This window comes from Sceloporus undulatus, chromosome 4 (genome assembly GCF_019175285.1).
Source record: "Sceloporus undulatus isolate JIND9_A2432 ecotype Alabama chromosome 4, SceUnd_v1.1, whole genome shotgun sequence".
In the NCBI taxonomy this organism is placed as follows: Eukaryota; Metazoa; Chordata; class Lepidosauria; order Squamata; family Phrynosomatidae; genus Sceloporus; species Sceloporus undulatus.
In genome coordinates this window covers 77,061,254-77,082,345 of record NC_056525.1, presented here as the reverse complement: position 1 = coordinate 77,082,345, position 21,092 = coordinate 77,061,254, and the positions used below count along the sequence as shown (strand labels likewise).

The following is a 21,092-nucleotide window of genomic DNA, read 5'->3' as shown; positions in this document are numbered from 1 at the left end:
TGAAGGTTGAAAGTAGGGTATGAAACGGGGATATAATAATGTAAGAAGCTTCCTTACACTGGATTAGAACATTGGGTAATCTACTTTAGTATAGGTTAAATATCCCTTATCAGGAATTTCAAAATCCAAAATTGTCCACTTGTGTGGCTGGGATAGTGATATCTTTGCTTTCTAATTGGTCAGTGTACACAAATTTTTGTTTCATGGACAACATTATTAAAGATATTAGAAAATTACCTTCAGGATATTTGTATAAGGTTTGTACAAAACATAAATGATGTTTGGACATCATGTTTGGACTTGGGTATCTTCTCTATCTCATTATATATGTATATATGTGTGAGTGTATGCAAATATTCTGAAGTACAAAAAAAAAATCCAAAATCAAAACCAAGCATGTAGGATAAGTGAGACTCAACCTGTATTGCCTATGCTGATTATCAGAAGCCAGGGGTATTTTTTCATCCCTACCTAATGGTACCAGAGAGCTTTTGAATGCTAAGATGGTGCCTTGATGGCTGTTTAAATCTTGGTTAGGAATTTATTGTTAGGTACCATAAATATCAATGCACAACCTAGGTGCTTCCAGACAGGATTTCTAATACTATCAAACAGTACTGTGTAGACATTCTGTCCTTTCTTCCTTAATGTTTTATTTTTCTGGTGAGAGAAAGTGGTAAGAAAACACAGGAGGGTTACAAACAGAAAATGACATGTGGAGAATCCCCCTTTCCATACAATTCCATGAATGAGTCAGGGTGATCATGCAGTAAACCACTCCATCTATAGGTAGATCACTGTTCTAAAGCCTCATATGGAAGCTAAGTAGGATTTGTGCATGTGAGAGAGAACCTGTCACTTCCCCTCAAATGGTTAACTGTGGTGAAGAGATGGGAAATTTGGCTACATTTGTTGAACAAAGTCAAACTTTACCCTTCCTTCTTTTTCTTTTAAAGATGCCTCACTGAATTGATGCCAAGCAGTGATGAGTTCAAACTAAAGCTGTACATCTGGATACAAATGTTTTCAGTTGAGAGCTGAAAATCATTTGATAAGCAGAGATGAGTAACCATAGTGCATCCAGAGGCCAATTTCCTGACCCTGTGACTATTGTAGGGACTGCCAAAAAATGCCAGACAAGCAAGACAAACCAAAACCAGGTAGTTTTGATGTTAAATAGTGCAGAGGTCTTCTGGAACCTAAGTTGACCCTTGTTTTTGTTGCCAAAGAAAATGTGTTCTTCAAAGCTTGCAGGAACTAAGGGCACTCAAAACATGGCTGAAGGGGGTTGCATGTAGCCCTAGGGATGTGTCTTCTCCTAATGTAAAAGGATGGAGCTGTGACACAAAAAGCTGGGGTCTTGGGAGGGCACCCACAATTGACTTTGATAGGGGAATTAATTTAACTCAATAGGAAGTGGCAAGAGGGCTTAGGCTAACCCTAAAGCCAGGATACAAGCCTATGTATAATGGTTCCTAACTCAAGAAATCCAGAGGCTGGCTCTAAATTAGTTTAGTTTATTGATTAAAAAAGGAATCAGCATGTACAGAAAACTTTCTCTCTCACACACACATTCACAAAAGAACTAGGATATAAAAGCTGATAGCAGACAGTGAATTAAAGGGTTGCAGTAGGTGATACTTTACTGGTTCCAGAAGTGGGGCTCTGATCTGGGGGAAGACACTGAGCCAAATGGGGCTCAGTACTCTGCTGTGTGGAGTAGCCAGTAGTAGTGAGGGGTCAAGCTTGAATCCAACAGATTTTCTGCCTGACTTAAGTGAACCAAATTGGAATTGCCCAAATAGGCAGTTTTATAGGGTGAAATGTGTTCTGAGGCAGTTTTTCAGGAGTTTGAGTGGATTTTCCAGGAGGAAGAATAACCAGAGATGTGTGGAAATGGCAGGGCAGTCAATGCAAATGTTTTACACAAAAAGGTGCAATTTCCAGCTCCCTTTGAACCCCAGCTTTCTGGCAAGTACCTGGTACTGTATATTGCTCTCCAATCTCACTCCTATGTGAAAGGATTGTGCAGATTCTGATCTTAATTGATCTGTTCTGGCTAAGTGCCTTGTCTTTTCCCATGCTGAGCCAACAGGATCTCAAGGTACAGTCATGGAAGTCCTTATATGCTATGCCTAGTTTCCTGCACTGGAGGTGCCCTCTTGGATACTTGATCCAAACATCCCTTTTAATATTAAGTTGATATCACAGGTTGACTAGGGGTGAAGGAAGACTAGACCTGGGGGTAACAGAGCAGCACTCATCTGTATGTATATCAGAGAATGGAGAAGCAATAATTTTGGGAGAATAGTGTCATAATTCACTTGGGTAACTGAGAAGGTGTGTGGTTGATTATGAGCCTAGAACAGTGGTGGGGAACCCACTGCCCTCCTGGTTCTGACAGACTACCATTCCCATCATGCCTCTGTAGGTTCCCCATCCCTGCTCTAAAGGATGAGAGACGGATAATCAGTCAGATGCTGGGGAACCAAAACCAACAAGGGTGTGCACAGAAGAGTAGTCTGGATTTACAAAATAATCAGCCTTCCTAGATAAGGCAGGCAGCAAATGCTCTACAGCCACTGGACACATATTCAGTTGCCCATTCTGTGAGAAACATCTGAGCTAATTCAGAGATTGAATCTGTAGTGCGTTTGCTGCTTGCTTTATCTAGGGGAGCTGATTATTGAGTGCAAACATCTGGGGCTGCACTAACTGAGCTGCAGGTGTGCTGAACCTCTTCTCAAACACTCTAGTCCTGCTAGTCTTTCCAAGGGAGATCCAACAGTTAGTGGACTAAAGGCAGTGAGGAGGAGAGCAACAAAAAACTGCCCCACGACATATCCCTCTCCCTTCTTGTACAGATGGAATGTCAAGGTATGCCACCCACAAAAGCCAGCTCTTCCTTCTAGGTGTGGATCTCTGGTTGCAATCTCACATAACAACTGCAAAAACAGTAATGGAACTGATGAACCACACAGAAAGGATCCAGTCTGGAAGCATCTAAAAAGTGGCTGCAAGTTTTAAAAGCAAACTATTTTCTTGTGGGGCCCATGTTTGTAGATAACACTTTTTGTGTACAGAGAACTGACCTTTTTCTCCAGCTTATTCAGTAAGTCATCACAGAGTTGGAAGATTGCAGTGATAACTGAAATGGCATAGAATGGTAACTTCTTGTAGATTTGACAGGAAAAAAGGAGACACTTTTTGAAATGCTCAGTGGATGGTGTTTTTTATTTTTATTTTTTAATTTGGAAAAAGTTCAATGCGTTTCAGCTGATATATGCATAGGCTGAAATGCATTGGGCTTCTTCCAAAATAAAAATAAAAACAACCATTCACTGAGCACTTGGACATATATTGCCCTTGTTTCCTATGGATTTTGTTGCTCTCCAGTATTTGCCTCTTTTAGCAATAGTTTTGGCTTGCAATCTGTGACCCTTGCTTTCCTATATATTCTATGGCTTTATTCTCATATTCATCAAACTGTATTATTCTGTTGTGTTTTAACAAAGATAATCCTGTTTTTATGTGGACAGCTGAAATGGCGAAGAGATAATGAAGCTCCTGATATAAACAGGCCAGCAATCTGCTATGTGGAAATGTTGCCTTTTGGCAACTGAGGCACACTAGAGGGTTTTGAAAGAGTATAGATATTTTTGTTAGGCCAGTTTGCCATGTTGTTGCCATAGTACCAAGAGATGGAGATGGCTTTCTCAGTAAATTTATTATAAGTGCTTGTTTTTCATATTTTCCTGAACAATATTTGACCTGAAACTAGCAAAAAAAGAGAAGGGGGGGTACGTCTTAGGCAAAATATGTCCTTTTTGTTACCCATTAATTTTTTGAAATGCAGGAGATCAAATATTAAATGCTACAATGAGAAAGAATATTAAAAAGCACAAGCACATATCATTTTTCAGCATTATATAACACAAACAGAATTATTGTTTACCCTTTCTACCCTTTCTTCTGTATAGAGAAGGTCAGCAGCCAGCCCCTTCCCATAGCGGACAGTGTCAAAAGGAAAAAGAAAAAAAGGACCAGGGCTACAGATAATTTCCCTGGAAGGTTTGAAGGTTGGCTTTCTTTTTTGCTTTCTTTTATGATCCTGCACAGTAGCCTCAGTTTATGCAGTTACAACAGAGTTTATAGCACTGTTTATGGTGAAAATCTGTTTTAATCAGTGTGTTTTATGCCTACTGTTTTTGAGTTGCATCATTGTATTTGGGAGATTCAAAGGCAGCAGAATATTGACATTTTGAAGTTCATACAGTATCATCCATTATTTGCTTATTAGACGACTGTAATTCAATCTACTTAGGGCTGCCCTTGAAAAGTGTGCACAGTCTCTGCACAATGTGGTAGACGATTCATCATTGATCTTGGCACCGCATGGTCTTGGTTCAGCATAGCTGTATTGGCTTCCATGCTGTTTTTGAACACAGTTCACAGTGGTGGTTTTCAAGTCCTAAATGGCCTAGGGCCAGTATATTTGAAAGGCTGCCTCCTAGCCTATAAACCTGCCCAGACTCTGAAATTTTGTTTTATGTTACATCACCCATGTTTATATCAATTAAGGTAACACCTCAGGGCCTGAATACCCTACAGGCACCAGATCCTGTCTGATCTTGGAAGCTAAGTTGGGTCAACTCTGGTTAGTAATTGGATGAGAGACTGCCAACAAATACCAGGTTCTGTAGGCTATATTCCAGAGGAAGGACCTGACAAAACCACCTTTAGGTATTTCTTGCCTTAAGAAAACCCTATGAAATTCATGGGTTTGTCATAAGTCAATAGGCGACTTGAAGGTACATAAAAAACACAAGGTAGTACCTTAGCTAGGGAACCTCCTAGAGAGTGAAGTCAGACTGGCTGAATATTTGCTGAGGTTCTGGTGGGTGGCAAATCTTATTTCTGTTTCATTAGGATTATTTCAGAATAATGTGAGAGGAGGAGCAGTTGGCCTTTAAAACTCCAGTACTATTCACATTTAATTGAGAGCAGTGTCCATTTAATTACTTCTGTGTAAGCATGCATTAGACTGCTTTGCATATAACACACTGAATTCAGAAGACATATTGTCATGTTACCCTCTTTGAATTGTGCCTCATGTGTAACTACAAATAATAGGAATTTATGTTTTTCTTAACACAGACCTGTTTGGGACTACAGCTATTTTAAGATGCTAACATGAAACAGCACTACTTTCTCAAATTCTCCTTGGAGAATAAACTGCAGTGATTTTGAAATATTTATTTTACATCAGTTAAGTTGGTAGGATCACAGAATTTTGGGAGTTAATATTTATGTGGATAAGGTTTGAACTTCACTCCCATGCTTTTGATTTTAACTTATTGATGAGAACAGATTGATAAAACCGAAGCTGCTATCTCAATTTTGTTTATTAGCAAGAGAGCACTTGCTGTTATATTATTGTTGGTAATAGTAATTAACTTATTAGCCTATCTGTACAATTCATTGAAGTTTTCTGTACTAAGCTTCCCTTACATTTCTGTCTGCTGGCTTTCTTTGGCAGATTTGTACAAACTCACTGCAGAGTTGCTTGGTGAGGGCTCCTATGCCAAGGTACAGGGTGCTGTCAGCTTGCAAAATGGGAAGGAATATGCAGTTAAAGTAAGTAAAAGTGCCTCAGAGTTCTTTTCAGTATCTTAAATCAGGGGTACTCAAATGGTGGGGTGATACTTCTGGGGGAGGGGCATGAGAGTTCCTCAAGGAGGGGGTGAGCCTTGGAGGCTCTAGTCCCTGCTCCTCCACCTCTTCCCAACATTTTTTATGTGTAAAATTTTTACATGCATTGAGTTAGATATTGAATTTAATGAAATATTGAATTTATTTACTCTTCTAATTTGAACAATGTTATTTCCTTATAAAATGTTAAAATATGAATATACATGAATGTGTGGATGAAAATCTGCACACTAAATAAGCAAAATATTGTTATTCATATATTTTGTCGAGGGTGGGGGAAAGATTTTAGTATCACTATCTTAAGGTCTTGCTTCATAGGTGCTTATATACCAAAAGTACACAGTGATGACAAATGGTGACCATAGATGATAGTGTGGGGTTTTTTTGGGAATCCTTAGGGAAGGACTTTCTCTCAGGCCCATCATCATCACAGAAATGTCTGGTGAGGACATGGAAGAAGGCTTTCTCAGTGGCTGATCCCAGGCTATGGAATTCCCTCCCTTGGCAAACTAGGCTGGCCCCCTCTCTGACCTCTTTTCACCTTTTTGCTTTTGGCAGGCTTTCAGTTATTATTTGTAAGAGAAGGGCCTTTTAATGGAGTGTGTGCTTTATTTTTATAGAATCATAGAAACATAGAAACATAGAAATCTGTTCCCTCTGGAACTGCCGCTCTGCTGCCCCTAAAGCAACAGCAATTCATGACCTCTTTCTCTCTAAATCCTTTAACCTCCTCGCTCTCACCGAAACCTGGCTCCCAGCCCATGATACTGCAACCTCCTCTGCCCTTTCTTTTGGTGGTCTCTCCTTCACGCACACAAGCCGTCCTGAGGGTCGAGGAGGAGGGGTTGGTATCTTGCTATCTAACTCCTGCCAGTTTCAAGTTCTATCTTTTCCCCCCAGCTATCACTTCTCTTCCTTTGAGTTTCATCCTATTAGACTCTTTTCTCCTCTACAGCTCCGGGTTGCAGTCATCTATCGCCCTCCTGGTTCTGCCACCCAGTTCCTATCTGACTTTGAATCATGGCTGACATTCTTCCTTTCAGATTCAGTCCCCACTTTGATCCTAGGTGACTTTAATATCCACGTTGACGATTCCAACAACCCTACAACATCTCGCTTTAACTCTCTGCTAGCTTCTTTTGGCCTCCAACCACACTCCAACTCTTCAACTCATTCTCTTGGTCACTGTCTTGACCTAGTTCTTGCTGCAAACTGCGCCATTTCTGACTACCTGGCACTTGACTTTCCACTATCTGACCATCATTTAATCTCCTTTGCTCTCACTTATACTCCTCCTCCTCGCCATACTATTCAACGTCTTTTTCGTGATCTTCAATCTGTTGACTCTAACCATCTTGGTCAGACCCTGGATTCATCTCTCTCTTCCCTAAATCTCGGGGATTCTGCTGATTCAGCAATGTCTTTATTTAACTCCACTCTTTCCTCAACTCTCGACCATTTTGCCCCTGTCTCTGTACGCACTTCTTCCTCTAAGACTAGGCCTCAGCCCTGGCTTACCCCCAACATTAAGTTTCTCCGGTCCTGCTCTAGAGCGGCCGAACGTCTTTGGAGAAAGTCCAAAAAGTGGGCTGATTTTATCCATTTCAAATTTGTTCTTTCTTCTTTCTCGCGCGCCCTCTCTATGGCAAAACAGAATTATTACAAATCACTGATCTCTTCCAATGAGAGGTGCCCGCAGCGTTTGTTCTCCACCTTCAACACTTTGCTTAAACCTCCCTCTCCTCCTGTCTCTTCATCTTTCTCTCCTAATGACTTTGCTAACTATTTCATCTCTAAGATTACCACTCTTCGCTCTGAGATAGTCCCTCCTGATTCTTCTACTGCTCTTAATCTTCTTTCGCCTTCCCCTAACAAATTTTCTGTCTTTCCTCCTTCCTCTTTGGATGAACTCTCTACACTTCTGAACTCTTCCAAACCTGCTACCTGTCCTCTTGATCCTATTCCTACTCGTCTTCTAATCTCTATAGCTCCCTCCTTTCTGCCCTCGCTCCTCCATATCTTCAATCTCTCTCTCTCTACAGGCTCCTTCCCCTCGGACTTCAAACATGCTCTCATTTCCCCAATTCTGAAAAAACCTTCTCTTGACCCCTCCTCTTTGTCTAGCTATCGTCCGATTTCTCTTCTCCCCTTTCTTTCTAAAGTTTTGGAACGGGTTGTCTATTCGCGCTGTCTTGAGTTTCTTGAAGCCAATTCCATCCTTGATCCCTTTCAGTCTGGCTTCCGCCCAAGGCATTCTACAGAGACAGCTCTCACTAAGATCTCGAATGACCTTTTACAGGCCAAGGCTAATGGCCTTTACTCTGTTCTCATTCTTCTCGATCTGTCTGCAGCCTTTGACACTGTTGATCACTGTCTTCTAGTTGACATACTCTCTGACCTTGGGTTCTCAGACTCTGTTCTCGACTGGTTTAGATCTTACTTGTCTGGCAGATCTTTTGCAGTAGTTGCAGGGGGTCAGACTTCTTCTCCTGTTCCCTTATCTGTTGGAGTTCCCCAGGGCTCTGTTCTGGGTCCCCTTCTGTTTTCTCTCTACACACTGTCCTTAGGAAAACTCATTAGCTCTTTTGGCTTTTCCTACCATCTGTATGCTGATGACACCCAGCTGTATCTTTCTGCCCCTGACCTTTCTCCAAGGCTTGAACAGCAAGTCTCATCTTGCCTTACAGCTGTCTCACAGTGGATGCGCCATCAGCGTTTGAAGCTCAACATGTCCAAGACGGAGCTTCTTGTCTTTCCTCCTAAGCCCAACCTTCAACACTCCTTTTCTGTCTCTGTGGACAACATTTCCATTCAACCAGTCCAGCAAGCCCGCAGTCTTGGCTTTATCTTTGACTCTTCTCTGTCGTGTATCCCTCAGATCCAGACCACTGCCAAGGCTTGTAGATTCCTTTTGTACAATATTGCCAAAATCCGACCATATCTCACTGCCTCTACTGCCAAGATCCTGGTCCATGCCCTAGTGATCTCACGACTGGATTACTGTAATGTCCTCCTGGCTGGGCTTCCTTTTTCTCACCTCCGTCCTTTAATCTCTGTCCAGCATTCAGCTGCACGCATTATCACTTCCACCCACCGCTCTGACCACATCTCTCCTGTGTTGGCATCCCTTCACTGGCTCCCTCTCCCTTTCCGCATTCAGTATAAGCTCCTGCTGTCGACATTCAAAGCCCTCCATGGACTGGCCCCTCCTTACTTATCAGACCTTCTTTCTCCTCACCTTCCCACCAGGGCCCTCCGTTCTGGTAGTCAAGGTCTGCTGTCTCAGCCCAGGATTTCCTCTGCCCCATCCCGGATTCGCCCCTTTTCACTTGCTGCCCCTCACTCCTGGAACCTTCTTCCTCCACAAGCAAGAGCCATCACTTCTTTAACCAGCTTCAAAACGGAGCTGAAAACCATCCTATTCAGAGAAGCCTTCCCAGGCATCGCATAATTGTCGCTTACTATCTGATGTTCTGTTGTTGGCTGTTTATCGATCCATTTCCTGTATTCCTATGTACTGTATATGTATTATCCTACTTGTGATTATGTATTTTCCCTGGATAATGATTAACCATCCATTATGAAGCCTTGCCCTCCCTCCAGTCCATCTGCCTTGGTCCAGGCCTCGGAGGTTGAGAGGAACTGCTGGACCTCTTACCCTTTCTCGTCACCACTCCCTTCTCCTTCTGTATCATGTCTTTTTTTAGATTGTAAGCCTGAGGGCAGGGAACCGTCTAACTAAAAAGATTGCATGTACAGCGCTGTGTAAATTTACAGCGCTTCATAAATAAAGGTTAATAATAATAATAATAATAAACATAGAGTTGGAAGAGACCGAAAGGGCCATCCAGTTCAACCCCCTGCCATGCAGGAAATCTAAATCAAAGCATCCCCGACAGATGGCCAACCAGCCTCTGTTTAAAGACCTCTAAGGAAGGAGCTTCCACTACACTCCAAGGGAGTGTGTTCCACTGTCGAACAGCACTTACTGTCAGGACGTTCCTCCTAATGTTGAGGTGGAATCTCTTTTTCAGTAGTTTGCATCCATTGTTCCGAGTCCTATTCTCTGGAGCAGCAGAAAACAAGCTTGCTCCCTCCTCAATATGACATTCCTTCAAATATTTAAACAGGGCTATCATATCACCTCTTAACCTTCTCTTCTCCAGGCTGAACATCCCCAGCTCCCTAAGTCATTCTTCATAGGGCATTTCTCAACATCCTCTTTGAATTGTGGTGCCAAGAACTGGACAGAGTATTCCAGGTGGGGCCTGACCAAAGCAGAATAGAGTGAAACTATTACTTCCCTTGATCTCGACAGTATGCTTCTATTGATGTAGCCTAAAATAGCATTGGACTTTTTAGCTGCCGCATCACACTGTTGACTCATGTTCAACTTGTGGTCTACTTGGACTCCTAGATCCCTTTCACATGTAGTCTTGTTCAGCCAGGTGTCCCCCATCCTATGTCTGTGCATTTCATTTTCTCGCCTTAAGTGCAATACCTTACGTTTCTCCTTGTTGAATTTCATTTTGTTAGCTTTGGCCCAGCTTTCTAGTCTATCCAGGTCATTTTGAATTTTGATCCTGTCTTCTGGGGTATTAGCTACTCCCCCTAATTTGGTGTCATCTGCAAATTTGATAATTAGGCTACCAGCAGAACAAGAGTGCAGTAGCACCCTCATGCTCCTGCTTCCCAGTAGCTGTTATGTAGAGGCATACTGTCTCACATACTGGTTATATCTAGCCATCATGATTATAGTAGCAATTGCTGTCTTATTAACCTGCACAAATTTATCTAATTTCCCTTTAAAGCTATCCAAGTTGGCAATAATCACTGATCTTGAAACAGTGAATTGCACAGTAAACTATGTACAACACAAAGAAATACTTCCTTTTATCTGTCCTGCATCTCTCACCATTCAGTTTCAGTAGATGACTTTGACTTCTGGAATTATGATGGGAAGGCTTCTTGCTATCCACCTTCTGTACATCCTGTGTAGCATTATTCGTATCTATCATGTCTCTGTTTACTCATCTTTTTTCTCATTCTGTCTTTTCCTTTTCTGTCCTGCACATTTCACTTAGTGAGTACAGTAATGCCTTGGCTTAGTCTTAACAACAGACCTGGCAAACCACAGTTCAGTCAAAGGCAGAAAGCTTGTAATGACATGAATGTGTGTTCATTGAAAATTTTCCAGACCATATGGCCATGTTCTAGATCTAGAACATGGCCACATAGCCCGAAAAACCCACAAAAAACTATGGATGCTGGCCATGAAAGCCTTCAACTTCACTTTCCAGACCATAGTTTGGAAGTCTGGAAATGTCTAAACCATTACTTCTTGATGTGTGAGACCAGAAGTTATTTTTGTTTCATGTGCTAGTGACTAGCATATTTGTTCCCGTTGAATACAACTGTTCTTTCTCTATCTTTCCTGGAAACTTGCCAGGGACCAGCAGCCAATGGCTCAGGGGCTGATGTTTGTCCAGCATTTTGAGCAGTACTGGCCTAAACCATTAGTTTTTAAGAGATGAAAGGAAGATAACATTTCCCCTGTGAAACCATTATTTCTGATTCTCCACTGTCTTCTCTGGTCAAACAGACTGGATTGTTTGCACCGAAAACCAGTACAAAGTCCTGTTTGTTAGAAATAAAACTGATGATAGATGGTATATATAGATAGTCTTAGTATGAATGTAAGTATGTATGGAAAGATAGAATGCTTGTTTGTTTGTATGTTTAATTTGTTAATATTATATTGTATTGAATGTACTGAACTGTATGAGAAGGGTGCTAGTGTGTTTGGGTTGTAAATGTATTAATATTTTGTATTTGTATTGGCATAATAATAAAGAATTAAAAAAGTAAAGAAATAAAACTGTAAGAGAAAAGGCTATTCACAGTGTGCAAATCCATCCCAAGTTTTTAAAAGAAATATTTCTTAACCTGTTTGAAGGTGCCTTGTCATAAAGGAAGAGTATTAGAATAATAGCAACTTTAAGAAATGTCCCTGACCATCTTACCCCTCTGGCACTTCTGTGAAAACCTTTTATAAAGCTGAAAAATAATGACCGGCATTTTTGTAGGTTGCCTTGTTTTTAAAATTTATTTTCAATTTTTGCAACAGATAATTGAAAAGGTTGCTGGACATAGTCGGAGTCGGGTGTTCCGAGAGGTGGAAACTTTGTATCAGTGTCAGGGTAACAAGTAAGGAATTGCTACTGTATTTAACACACAATCTGAGCTCATTGTTTAGTTTGTGGGGGAAACCAAAGCTAAAATATTATTACACTGCAAATTATGTTCATCAAGCACTGGGAGGAACAATGACATGAAGCCACCACTCCTAGTTTTTCTTTGAACGTTTTGGCACCCTCTTTATTTCTTAAGCAGCCTTCACTTCAGTAATACTGCATAGGAGTGTGTGTGTATATGTGAAGTTGTTACCTGCCCCTTTAAATTTGAGAAATGTAAAATCTTACATTTTAAAAGTGTGCTTGAAATCCAAATTATAACATTTGCTTACCCAAATAAAAATGAAATACAGATGTAATATATCTTGATTTCATTAAGGTTTTTGACAAGTTCCCCAGTTATATTATTGTAAGCATGCAGCTGTGGGCTAGAGAGTGCTACAGTGAAGTGGATCTCTTAAGAGTTAAGAGAACATGATGGCTGCTCACACTCTGCAGAATTAGTCCACTTTGACACTACTTTAACGTTCATGGTTCCATCCTATAGAATCCTGGGATTTGTAGTTGTGGAAATAGATCTCTTTGACAGACAACACTAAATAGCTCGCAAAAATACAACTCCCTGAATTCCATAGCACTGAGCCATGGCAGTTAAAGAAGTATCAGACTGTATTAACTATGCAGTGTAGATGGAGCTAAAGAGTACTTTCTGGTGGTTGCTCTTCATCCTGGAAAGAAGTGACTAGTGGAATGTCTCAGCCTTCTCTCATGGTACCAGCATTGCAGAACATCTTTATAAATCACTTAGATAATGGAATGGAAGACATGCTTATCAGATTTTCAGATGATACCAAATTAAGGGTGGTGGAGGTAAATATGCCAGGGGATACGAACAGAGTTCAAAATGACCTTGACAGATTGGCGAGCTGGACCAAAACTACTCGAATGAATGAATTGTACAACTATACAATGGCTGGCAGCTGGTTTGTAAGTAGTATATGTGAAAAGGAACTAGGAGTCTTAGTAGACCACAAACTAAACATGAGTTGTGATGCAACCACCAAAAAGGACAGTGCAATTCTATTCTGCATCAACAGGAGCATAGTGTCCAGATCAAGGGAAATATCAGTCCCACTCTGTTCTGCTTTGGTCAGAACTTATTTTGAATACCGTGTCCAGCTTTGGTCACCACTGTCCAAGTAAGATATTGACAAGCTGGAACATGTCTGGAGAGGGCAGCCAAGATGATCAATTGTCTTGAAACCAAGCCTTATGAGCAAGCTGGGTGTTTTTAGAGTAGAGAAGAGAAGACTGAGAGGCGACATGATAGACATCTTTAAATATCTGAATAGACGTAGAAGATTGAGCAGGCTTGTTTTCTGCTGCTCCAGAGACTAAAACATGAACAAATGGATTCAAATTATAAGAAAAGAGATTCTTCCTAAACATTAGGAAGAACTTTTTTCTACTGCAAGTGCTGTTTGACAGTGGAATAGATTGCCTGGGAGGGTGGTGCCACCTCCATTTTTGGAGGTTTTTAATCAAAGGTTGGATGGGCATCTTTCAGGATTATTTTAATTGTGTTTCTCTACATGATAGGGTGGGTGGACTGGACAGGCCTATGTGGCCTCTTCTAACTCTGTATAAGACTGTATAATGTAAATAGGTTTAGGTTAGAAATCCTATCTGGGATAGCTGTTTAATTACTTAAAGTACCACCAATGCTCTTGTCTGTCAATGTTTGGATAGAGTAGACTGTGCTTTCACATTAAGTCTAGACTTAGAATTTTGCTATTTATTCAGTTTATTCCATTCTAAGAAGAGTAATACTCAAAGCAAGTAAACCAAGGTATATTTATTTGTTACAGAATTGGAACAGTGAGGTGAATTTAGTTAAAGTTGGCAATATAATAGGAAGCGTATGTTTATACTGTTTTTGTTTTGATTAGACCAGTATAAGAGGTATTCTTCTTTAGAAGATTTTGATAATGTTACTGCCTTCTAGTAATAGCGTTTTTGTTGAGTACTTTGAAAAAAATAAAATTTGTTCTCTCTGTCACTGTGTGTCTGTCTATCTCCCTCTCTCCTCCTTCCTAGGAACATTTTGGAATTGATAGAATTTTTTGAAGATAATTCAAGGTACTATCTTGTCTTTGAAAAACTACGTGGAGGTATATATGTGTATTTTTAAAAATATTTTTGTAATTAGCATCATACTAAATGTTCAGACCTCAAAGAGAAAACTGCAATGGGTGAAAAGGTAATATTTTGTGATGTGATCTCACTAGGGGTGTATATAAATGGTAGAACATAAAATTTTCATACATATTTTGCAGTTTTAATCCTTGGAATCTCCAATTAGGGATGGAAATGAAATTGCAAAATAAATTATTGAAATTATTTAAATTAATAGCTCTTGAAATATTAATACACTTTCACACAGTTTACAGACCCCAAAAGAATAAGTTTGTTATATTATGGTGGAATAGTGGTGACACAAGAGACTGTGGTGCAGTAGTCTGAGTGTTGGACTACAACTCTGGAGGCCAGGGTTTGAAACTCCATTCAGCCATAGAAACCCACTCGGTGATATTGGGCAAGTCACATTCTCTCAACCTCTGAAGAAAGAAATGGCAAACCTCCTCTGAACAAATCTTGCCAAGAAAACCCCTTAAGGTTGCCATAAATTGGAAATGGCTTGAAGGCATACAACAGCAACAACAAGACACTTAGTCTTACCATGGGAAGTAATTGTAAATAGCTCCAGAATTCTAATCAAGCTATAAATTAACTTATATTTTACAGATCACAAGAAAAAGTATAAACCAGTTTTTAAGAACTCTATTTTAATATTAAAGTTTCAGCAGACATTCAAAACTCTGCTCTTAAAATAAAACCTTACTGCCTCCAAGTAATCAAAGATGTCACTGAATAAAAGAATAGGCGAGTATATAGCTTTATTTTCTTCCTCTATTCTCCTGACATATTTATCAGCCAATGTAGATATCCTTGAAAACTGCATGGTATTTTTCTGGGGTGCTTAAAGTCTGACATGTTAATTTTGGGGGATCCAGATTTGTACAGTTGGCCCTCCTTATCCACAGATTCTTTGTGCACAGATTCAAGCATCCACAGCTTGAAAATATTCCAAAAAAGTATAAATTCCAAATAGCAAACCTTGATTTTTTTTATTTTACATAAGGAACACCATTTTGCTATGCCATCATATTTAAGGGGATTTGACCATCCACTGATTTTGTGATCCATGGGGGAGTGGGTCTTGGAACCAAACTCCAGTGGATAACAAGGACCCACTGGAATCCTGAACTTTAATACAAATTCTGTGATTCGTATTCCTCTACTTATTTGAGATCTGAGTTTTCACTGAAGGTTGTTTGCCCCACAGATAGGAGAAAGTCATTCTACTCTTCCACCTCACTATTTCATCACCATTACCTGCTGTTTGTACAGACAGGAACTTTGGCTCACCCTGTGTTTTCTGCAACGATTTCTTCCTTTGAAGGATCTGTATGTTGCATGGATGGATTGCACCTTCTGTTTATTTAAGCCATTTTTAAAATCTGCTTTTGACATCAAAGATTTTCAAGACAGCTTACATAAAATACCATTAAAATTGTACCAAAATCAATAAACTCATCAAACACAATAGGAACAGATAAAAACAGATGAAACTTAAGAATTCAGGAGGAAAACGGGTCACGATTTGAATGTTGCCTAAAATCTTCTAAAAAGTGTGTCAGACCATCATGTTATATTGAGTTTCAGAATATGGTACTGTACTGCCATAAAAATGCCACCTTTCTAGTCATCACTTTGAAGGTGGAGTCACTTGTTGAAGGACCTTATAAAGGAGATTCCACTTGCCAAACAAGTTCTTATGTCATATAAATAAATGACCAGCACTTTGAATTGAGTCTGAAACAAAATCGGCAGCAGTGAAGCTCTCCTAATACTCATGACGATTGCTGCTGGTTAAAGGCCTTACAGCTGTGTGAAGTTGTATGTTTGAAGTAGCTGTGCATGTAACACATTGCAGTGTTCTATCCTGGATGTTACCAGAGTATGATACAACTGTGTCTACAGCACATATTTTTGAATGCATTAATGCAGAATAAAGAACATTCTTCTAACCCTGTCTAGTTTTATGCCTAAAATTGATTACACTGATCAGAATTGCCTGTCCAAGAGGGACATGAGATATTTTATAGCTATGAAAGTTTATTGTAGTATGTGCATGTGGCTTATGTAGGCTAGATGTGTAAAGCTTAACCAGTGTCATCTTTTCCCTGCCGCTCCTGGTAAGCAGCCTGTGTGTTCAGCATTCTGTGTAGAAAATAAAAACTGTTTCAGCCAAAGAGTCAGGATATGGATTCTTCATTTGCACCTTGGATCAAAGGAACCTTCTCACTTTTTTATTAGCAAAATCTTGCATGCCTCTTGTTCTGTGTTAGCTCATTCTTGCTCCTTTGCATCATTCATATAGCGGTCCTGTCTGCTAGTACTGAAAGGATAATTCTTCAAAACCAGGCCAGAAACCTACAAGATTCCTAAGGAGTCTCTTGGCAGATCTAAGAGATAGGCCGTAACCCACATTTTCTACCAGCATGTTATATATTGTTCTGTCTGCCTGACAGAAGTGTCAATAACTTGCATCTCATTCCATTTCAGAATAAATTGAAAAAGAGATAGCTGATTGCTTCCATGTCAGTGAGATGTTGGATCTACTCCATTTTTTACTACTGAATTTTAAAGAAGATATCCAAAGTGATGAGTCCTATCCCCAAGATAGATTTAGAACCTTTAAGATTCAAGTTAGAACCAGGAGCAGATTCATTACCCCACCATAATGGAAGCAACCAGCCACCAGTGGCTTAAGAATAAATGGACGGTTGAAAAAACTAAGTTTGGGTGTGAGGACCTTGTTGAGTAGAATCATAGAATCATAGAGTTGGAAGAGACCATAAGGGCCATCTAGTCCAACCCCTTGCCATTCAGGAACTCTCAATTAAAGCATCCCCAACAGATGGTCATCCAGCCTCTGTTTAAAGACCTCCAAGGAAGGAGACTCCATTACACTCCAAGGGAGTGTGTTCCACTGTTGAACAGCCCTTACAATCAGAAAGTTCCTCCTAATGTTGAGGTGGAATCTCTTTTCCTGTAGCTTGCATCCATTGTTCCCGGTCCTGTTCTCTGGAGCAGCAGAAAACAAGCTTGCTCCCTCCTCAATATGACATCCCTTCAAATATTTAAACAGGGCTATCATATCACCTCTTAATCTTCTTTTCTCCAGGCTAAACATCCCCAGCTCCCTAAGTCATTCCTCATAGGACATGGTTTCCAGACCCTTCACCATTTTAATTGCCCTCCTTTGGACACGCTACAGTTTCCCAGTGTCCTTTTTGAATTGTAAACTCAGATGAATAATATACCAAAGCATCTGCTGAAGAAATCTTATTTTTTCTGGGGGGTTGCAGTTCAGAAATGCATTTTTCTCTTTACATTTCAATATCATGTAAAAAATTTCTTTCCTTTAAAACCAACAGTTACCTTTTAATTACGTGATAATACCTTGGGATTTTGAGTTATTGTCTTATGACTGTTGTGATGCACACATGTACCAGACTCATAAAATACCCAGACAACCTAGGACCTGTTTGGAATAAACATATATAAATTAGACTGCAGTTTCTGCACCTATTATTGAGTTGTAAAATTGTTGACTATTACAGCAGTTTCTCTACAATAATTACCTTTGCCACTGCCCATGTTGAGATAAGAGCCATGCTGTTCAATTTTATTCTAACATATCTGTTTCCACTACCATTTCTGTCTAGAATGAATTGCTTTGAAATAGCTCTGTCTGTCTTTTTGTTCTTTCTCAAAAGCACCTGCTTGCCCTTTTTATCCACAGGTTCTATCCTGGCCCACATACAAAAGCAAAAGCACTTTAATGAGAGAGAAGCCAGCAGGGTGGTGAGAGACATTGCCTCTGCTCTGGATTTCCTGCACACAAAAGGTAAAAATACAATCGCCTCCACCTCCAATCTTACAGGCTCATTAGTCAGCAGCTCAGAGACCAGACAGTTTTAGAGTGTGTGTGTGTGTGTGTGTGTGTGACCAGCATGCTTGGGATCATTCAGTGTTTAGTCATGTTTAGTGTGTGCTGTTTTTCCCTATAGGAGATATGCCAGCTAGCCCAGGATTCTGGTTCCATTGTTTCTGGCTTTGTTCAGTAGTGGCTATGATTAAGAAGGGGATGAAGACAGCTCCTGTGTGAGCTACTGGGCACAGACATGATTCAGCATGCTTGTCACTCATGGTAGCCAAATGGTATTTGGAGAGGATGAATAGTGTTTATACTGCCAGCTTCATGCTTGTAGATGCCCTTCATCAAATAAGGTTATACAGTAAGAAAAAAGGTGAATATTTGAAGAAGAATTTAGTTTACAGACTGGTATTTGTCTAATAAGAAAAGATTATGACTTACAGTATCCAGTCTAACTTATTTTTTGCAATATGCTTTACAGATCGTAAAGTTTCACTGCAGAGGTTCTTGATACCGAGGCTTTACATATTTTTTGTGTATTTTAATTAGTTGGAGATAGCTGAATTATTATGGTTGCAATCACTTTATGTTAATTTATGCATCACTTTAAAAACAAGCAAACCTGAAACTAGCAAGAGCTGATTGCAAGATGAGTGGTTAAGTTGGAGAGAAACTGGTTTAAGAAGGCACTTTCACAAGGTATCCAGGTCAGATATATGCTACTTTTCCTGTCAGCTCCAGAACCCTGTCTTCTATATTTAACTTATGGTGTTTCTACGTAAATACACTACATAGAAGTTTGAAGAAAGCTAGCTTGTGTGGTGCTTATCAGAAAAAAACCAAGAATTTAGACATGTTCTTACTGGTACTTTGTACATTATTCTCTTGTACCTCTGTGACAACAACTCAAGTGTATAGCAGCATTAATATTGTTCCATCTGAGGACATAGTTTTGAAGTGTCTGGGGAAAAACTTGTCTGCCAGAAAAAAACCGTGGAAATATCATTGCTGAACTGAACAGCATGGCTTGTGAATTGAGAGTGTGTTTGGAAGACAATTGCAGAAGCAGAGGGGATTTTTCAGGATGGTTAAGGGCCACCATGTACCACAGTGGTGGCAATCTTGCTGGATGATGTTGCCCTGCAACTCCAAAAATATGTCACCATTATCAGTTATGGCTGGAGCTTCTGGGACCTGCAGCCCAACAACTTCTGGAGAGCTGCATGGGTTTCTCCCCTGCTTTTCAGTGAAGAGCAAGTTAGGTAGGTTAGAGTGGAAAGCAGGGGAGAATTATAAAATCTGTCTAAAAGATTTTTTATTGACTTAGGGGTGAAACAGACCGGCTGTAAAAGCTGTTGTCCAGGCAGCTTGAGAGTGTGGTGCTTTTACACTGCATGCTCCATGCCATCGTGAAGCCACCTGGAAGTGGGCAGCTTCAAGACGCTGCAGTGGAGTGGCATTTAGATGTTGCACGCTGCTGCAGCATCTAAAAGCTGGCTTTTGGTTGCAGCGGGGTGGGAAAAGCCACCCTTTCCCTGGCCGAAAATGCAGTGGATATTTTCTGCTCCTTTTTTAGCTGGGGAGAAAGCAGATTGGGGTCATGGTGTGTGTTTGCCATGGCCCCAATCCATCTTCGGAAGGAGCGGCTTCAAGCTGCCCTTTCCACCAGTCTGTTCCACCTTTTACTGAAGTAAGGACAGTGAGGAGTGCTCTTTATGTCTTGAAGTAATTGCAGAAGGAATGTCTGCTTGACATCTCTGAAAAAGAGAGAAATCAAAGTTTCAGGGGAGGCCTTATTGGTCAATAATATCCAATTCTGTCTCCTTTCTTTGACTAGGGATCTGTGGAAGTCCTAAATCAGTGCTGAAGTACTGAATGGGGGCTGACAAACCAAAGCTCAGTCTAGATAAGGCAGAAGTACCCATGGTTGTAGTTGACGCCACTCTGAGAAGAGGTGTCCAGAATGTTTTAGTTTTAGTTTTGCAATCCTCTTTGAAAAACAACTGTACCTCTTGGGATTCCTCCTTGTTCTAGCATTGTTACTGATACTAGGTGGCTTTGCACAGCTTCAGCTGGTATTCCAATTACACCTTGTTCTAGCAAAGGAACACCTTTCTGAAGATTAGACTACTGTAACTATGTTGTTTTTGAGGCTGCTCTTGGAAAGTGTACTGAAACTTCAGCTAAAGCAATAACGAGAGTAGGTCTACTATGCTGGATCCACTTTGTTTCTGGCATCAGTTCAGGGTGCTTGTTCTTGTTTTTTAAAGCCCCCACATTCGATACCTGGCTATCTGAAGTAATGTGACTTTATCTATATGTTGAGTTTAACCAAATATGTTCTCCACATGTTTCTTTGCCCTGTGAGGTTATAGAATTGGACTGTTTTAGCAAGAACATTTCACTTAAGGAACCATGGCTCTAAAAGACATCAGGTTTAAAAAAATCATTTAAGGACTGTGCAGACAGCCCCAAAGGCCAGATCGGGGCCACACCAATTGCACACCGCAGCCCCGATCTGGCCTTTCCAGGGCACGAAAAGGAGCCGCAAAGAGCATCTCCTTTTTGCGCCCTGGAAAGGGTGCAATAACCGTGGTGCCACACCTTTTTGGCAGTCCATTGGTGCTGTATTGTGCAGATGCAGTGCCAGAGGAGCATTGTGATGCCGCACGCTGTGTAGTGTAATGCATGGCATAATGCCGCTCTGGGTGCAGAGCTGGGATGTGCGTCATATGGACGCCATACCCCAACGCTGCCCCCATCCTGGCCTTTAAGGCTGGTCTGCACAGGGTCTTAGTGGACCTTTATGGTACTATTTGATACTGTATTGTCTGCTATTTCTCTGCTTGTGTGTTTTATGTTGGTGCTGTTTACTTTATTGTTTACTCGTTTTCTAATGCTCTTAAACTGATTGTAAAACTTTCTGAGGCTATGATTTGAACAGAAGAGGGGGCACACATATTTTATAAACAGGAACACTAAACTAGAAATAATGTAAATACAAGCTGGTTTGGAATTTTATGTTTTGCTTTTCATTAGCTGTGTGCAGACCATGCCCTTTTCTAGCCTTGCAGAATGTTTTAGAAGCAGTTTGTAAAAATGTTTTGAGGAAAGAAGCT

The 21,092-nt window shown here is 40.5% G+C and overlaps 1 protein-coding gene across 2 annotated transcripts in view; it reads left to right on the top strand.

Moving 5' to 3' along the window:
* The window catches only part of MKNK1 (MAPK interacting serine/threonine kinase 1), a 52,640-nt gene that overhangs the window by 19,561 nt on the left and 11,987 nt on the right, over positions 1–21,092 (top strand). For both annotated transcript variants that reach the window (XM_042464643.1, XM_042464645.1), the window contains 5 exons: positions 3,981–4,079; positions 5,540–5,637; positions 11,840–11,919; positions 14,004–14,077; positions 17,839–17,943. In XM_042464643.1, coding sequence (XP_042320577.1) covers positions 3,981–4,079; positions 5,540–5,637; positions 11,840–11,919; positions 14,004–14,077; positions 17,839–17,943 — 456 coding nt within the window. The remainder of the gene's footprint in view (positions 1–3,980; positions 4,080–5,539; positions 5,638–11,839; positions 11,920–14,003; positions 14,078–17,838; positions 17,944–21,092) is intronic.